Source organism: Atta cephalotes, assembly GCF_000143395.1.
Source record: "Atta cephalotes unplaced genomic scaffold scaffold00059, whole genome shotgun sequence".
Classification (NCBI taxonomy): domain Eukaryota; kingdom Metazoa; phylum Arthropoda; class Insecta; order Hymenoptera; family Formicidae; genus Atta; species Atta cephalotes.
This window is the reverse complement of record NW_012130123.1, coordinates 386,390-391,811: the sequence shown is the minus strand read 5'-3', so window position 1 is coordinate 391,811 and position 5,422 is coordinate 386,390. Positions and strand designations below refer to the sequence as shown.

Genomic DNA, 5,422 nt, shown 5'->3' with positions numbered 1-5,422 from the left:
CACGCACGCACGCACGCACGCACGCACGCACGCACGCACGCACGCACGCACGCACGCGCACACACACACACACACACACACGCGCACACACACGCACGCACGCACGCACGCACGCACGCACGCACGCACGCACGCACGAACGCACGACGCACGTACGCATGCACGCACGCAAAAAGTATATTACATACATATATGTAATAATAATAGGTAATTTTATTTTTTTAAAGATATATGCTAAAATGCATTAATAATACAAATAAATTTGTTGTGTATTATTATATATAATTGTAAATATTCATTTATTCATATTTCTATTATATCAAAAACTAATAAAAATTTAAAAAATCGTAATTTCGACTTTCAGGAGGACTTTTCAAAGTCAGGAGAATATATACGGCAAGCAAAAAATTTGTTTTGTACATAAAATTTCAGAAATAATCTTCTATTTCCAAGAATTTTCTTTTTTTTTAAATTATCACGTTGAAATTATTATGAGAATTCGTATTGCGAAAATCAAATCTTATTACAGAGAGTATTTAAAAAAATATATAATCGGTAAAGAATTTTATATATTTATATTTTATTTTATTAGTAAGAGGAAACTGAAGTATTTAAAATTGCAAGAATTTTATGCAACACATATGCAAAAAATATATGTGAAAATATATATAATATGTAACTCGGGGGGAAATCCTTGACATCGATTCTATTATTATTTCTCATTGGGAACGTGAAACACGGAACGTCAAACATGAAGCACGAAACACACACAACGCACGCACGCACACTACGCAATATGGAACGTGAAAAGCGTATAAGGGTCTGAGCACAAGAATTGTCGTAATAATTAAGGCTTAAACACAATAGGCACAGACAATAGACACAAGGAACAAGGAATAACGAGTTATCCAATCAGAATTCTGAGATATAATATCGAACTTACATATCAGAGCTCTAATTGGCTTGTTATTCCCTGTTGCCTGTGTCTATTGTATTTAAGCCTTTACTTAGACTGAAATGGTGACGTAAGTAATGCACAATCTTCCACGTATGACATACAACTTATTACCGTGTCTCTAAGAGCCGGCAATAAATCGTCATACGTCAAAACTGCGTTATTTACGTCTACAACTTAAGTCTCTAAAAGTGTTACAATTCTTGTGCTCAGATCCTAATGCAATATGATACTACAATGATATGAAGTTAACTTACGTATTTCTGACGCGCCCACGCTATACAATTCTTTATAGATTTACAATCATAACGCAGCTAATTTAATCCGCAGATTACATGCACATATCACACTTTGATGCACTCAAACGAAGAAATGATTAAATATATAAAAATGATCCATACACTAGATTTTCTTTTCATTTATTGTAGTCGAATTTATAGCAACGCATCATATCTTGTAATTATTGTCGCATTGATAACGATCCAATAAAGGTTGAAACGTTTGTAATTTTTACTTATATTTTAAATAAGCAATTAACATTAAACATCTCTCGTTTAGCTCGTAGCTCTTATATGTATTTATTATTTTGTTTAAATTATTTGGATCCGTTATTTAAAATTCTTTATTGTTGAAATTTATTTTATTTCTTGAAAATACATTTATTTGCATATTTTGAAATATAACAGTTATGACCAATCAAAAGGAATCAGGACGAGTGATTATACGTGTATTAAAAAGTATATCTTGATTGCTATTATACAAGTGTTCTAATGTAAATATATAAAAAAGAACCGTAAAATGTATAAAAGAATGTTATAATTTAAATAAAATTTCTTTATAATACTACTGATAGCGATGTTATATATAAAGATTTGATAATATGTGGAGGTTTGATATTATTTGTAACATAATTAATACAAATTATAGGACACCGGCTTGAATTACTTTTCCGTCTATCTGATTATATTTGTTAATTTATTGGCAAGCGTCCAATGCTTGTTTGAGATCGGCTATGAGATCGTCTTCGGTTTCAAGGCCAACAGATAATCGAATTAATTGAGTAGTTATGCCTAACTTTGCTCGCATATCTTCTGGCAGGGACTCGTGCGATATTAAAATTCTAAAATGAGACAAATTGATTGAAATCAGATTTTTAAATATACACATTTCTTGAATATACTTACGGCAATTCGACTAGCGATTCTGAACCGCCTAAGGATCCACCTAATATGAAAACTTTCAATGCTAGCAAAAAGCGCTTAGAATCGCCTTTCAGATAGAAAGAAACCATTCCACTGTGCCCCGTTTGTTGTGTAAGCGCAAGCTGATGTTGTGGATGTGACGAAAGAACTGCAATGTTTAACGACACAAGTATTTTATTGTAAACGCTGTAGCATCATATTAATTATTCAGACATTTTAATTAAATATGTTTCTTTTTTAAAAACGTACAGAATAAGGAGAATAAAAAATTATATTGTCACGTACGTGGATGAATCACTTTCTCAACATTAGGATGAGAATTGAGAAATGTGGCTACAGCTAAACCATTTTTCATGTGTTTTTCCATTCTTAGTTCGAGCGTTTTCAAACTACGATTGACTAAGGCACAGTCAAATGGTGATGGCACAATTCCCATGACTGAATGGGAAAATGAAGAAAAAACTGTTTATATATAAAGTGTTTAAATGCATGGCCCAGAAAAGCTCTTATTAATTTACCAATTTGGTTGGACCGCAATTTCTGCGCGAGATCATCCCGGCGCGTTATAGCGGCACCCATAATCACATCCATATGACCATTCATATACTTTGTTAAGGAATACATCACTATATCGGCACCAAGATCAAGAGGTTTCTGTATTAAAAACATAATTGTTGCAATTTCTTTTAACATTGACCTCATACGATTGAATGTAATTTTTCTCAAACTTACTTGAAAGTAACTTGTCAAAAATGTATTATCAATGACTAGTATAATGTCTGGACGAGATTTCAGACTTTCAGCAACAGCCTTTATATCTATCAGTTTCAATAAAGGATTTGTCGGCGTCTCTAGCCATATCATCTACAATAAAATTATAATGCAGAAAATACCGATATGATACAAAAAACATAACATTTAAAATACAAAATATTCTAACACAAGATAAGCGTGTAAATAGAATTCGGATATTTTTAGTTTCTTTATTTACCTTTGTATTTGGCTGTATGGCATCTATAATGTTTTGTATGTCAGTGATATCAACGAAATTATATGTCATGCCCTGTCTGCTACTGCATTTTCGGATGTGACTATTGGTTCCACCGTACAGATCATCTCCGACAATCAAATGATCTCCTGCTTTCAATAAACTTGTAATAGCAGTAAGAGTACCTAATCCAGAAGAGAAACAAAAGGCGTGTTTGCCTTTCTCTAAAGCAGCCAAGCATGTCTCCAGAACGTTACGTGTGGGATTACCGCTTCTGCCATATAAATATTCCTACATGAGAAATGAAACAATTAAAATTCAAACGCCTTTATATAAGATTGTTGATTTTTTGCAATAATGTTTAAACATGTTCAAATTTACTTAGATATTGTAAAAATAGCAGATATTTTAACACGCAAGTACTGTTTTTTAAAAAGTTTTCAAAAAGTTACTTAAAAAGTATTTTTAATTTATATTCAAATAAAATTTTTATGTATTCTTTCTAAAAGATTCTGTGCAGTGAAGATAAGATAAACAGATGCAATTGAATTGTTATTTGAACTGTAGATTTACATTGCAGAACTAGGAAATTATTTAATAATTTACATAAAAATATTATTAGTCATCAAAATGCAGTGTAGACCATTTTTGTGTATTGTTTTTTACTTATTTGTATTATTCACATAAGTGTAATGTATTATTTCTTGTTTATTTGATCCTCATGTTTATAACAATGCGTCCCTTATGCACATCGTTCCCAGCTTTACAATCAGCTAACGTTTCAGTGATTATGGCTGCTGCAATGATGAAGTTCATATTTCTAGAAATGCACCGGGTATCCGGTATTATTCGGCGCTTTTTTATTATTTCGATTGGATAACCGGATATTATTAATATTCGGGAATATATCCGGATTAATTCGGATAATTCATTAATTCGGAAATATACCTGGTTGAAATTTGATATCATTAAATTGTTGATTTTTTTCTTATACAAATGTTCTAGAAATAAGTATACATATTCATGATGCTATAATATCTTATTCATTGTTGCAAAATTACAATCTTTTTCTGTATAGGCCTTTTTAGAAAAAACTTCCTCGGAATTCAATTGGATAAATGTCAGATATCCGACGCGAAGAAATTGCCTTCTTGGATATCCGATGTTACATTCTGTCCGATCTGGTAATTTTATTTAGTGCATTTCTAATAATTTCTTTTATGTAATCCCGGATCATACGGACAATAATGCTTTGACACTGAACGCTTATTGGTGAAAAACAGATGATGGGAATAAATTTTACCCCCCATCCTGAACGAAGTTCTGTTTCAGTAGTGAGAAAAGGTGGTAGGTTGGTATTACATTTGTCATACGATAAAGCATTTCAAGTCTATAGATTGGCTACAAGAAAGAGAAAATCAGATCTCTTTATTTTATAGTCATAAGTCACTCAATAAATTAAAAATTTTTGTCGTATGACAAATACTAAAAATCGACGAGCTATTTCCGCGTAAAAATCAGATAGTTTCATGTTAATAAACAAAAAGACCAATATTTCCTAAAATTATACTAAATGCCGCTTATAATATACAGAAATATATACTTGCTTCGACAACAGCACGTTTAGCTCGCATTTTGCTTGTTAAATCGCCTTTTATGTAGCTATTAAATTCCTAAGTCATTCCTTTTCTTTTTTTATTTATCTATATCTTATCTGTTTCATTTATCTGTTTCTTATCTGTTTTATTTATTTGTTTATTTATCTATTTCGTTTATCTATTTATCTATTTTATTTTTCTGTTATTTATTCGTTTCAACTTTTTGACAGAAAGTAATATAAATTGATTTACAAAAAAATATTCTATTTTTATAGTTTACATATAACCTTAACTTTATTAATAGCTATAAAAAGCTTGATATAATTTTTGCTTGGTACAATTGACATTAATTGACTAAATAAGAAGAAGTAATTGTTAGGAGCTGTATGTCGATGAATTTTGATGAGTCAGACGTTTTTCAAACAGAACAATAAGTTATTATGATATCAAAATATCAAAATGATCATTAAAAGTCATTTTTCATTTCGGATTCATTTTATGTTATTATGACTTGTTATTCTTTTTGGATTAGTATACTTACTCCAGTCGGCATTGGATCATTCTGTTTAAAAGAAACCGACATCACCAAAGGTGGTACAATCGAGCAATGATTCCATTGATCAGGATCTTGTCCGGCATGGATAGCTATCGTAGCGAAACCTTTTTCTGTTGACGTCAT

The 5,422-nt window shown here is 31.2% G+C and overlaps 1 protein-coding gene across 1 annotated transcript; it reads right to left on the bottom strand.

Annotated features, from left to right (window-relative positions):
* Positions 1-1,930: 1,930 nt before the first annotated feature.
* On the bottom strand, positions 1,931-5,422 carry LOC105623573 (putative cystathionine gamma-lyase 2). The gene is made up of 7 exons (XM_012204962.1): positions 5,285-5,422; positions 3,149-3,436; positions 2,890-3,021; positions 2,676-2,811; positions 2,443-2,595; positions 2,140-2,305; positions 1,931-2,075 (listed from the first exon to the last, which is right to left on the bottom strand). The coding sequence occupies exons 1-7, from the start codon at positions 5,420-5,422 to the stop codon at positions 1,931-1,933; spliced, it is 1,158 nt and encodes a 385-aa protein (XP_012060352.1).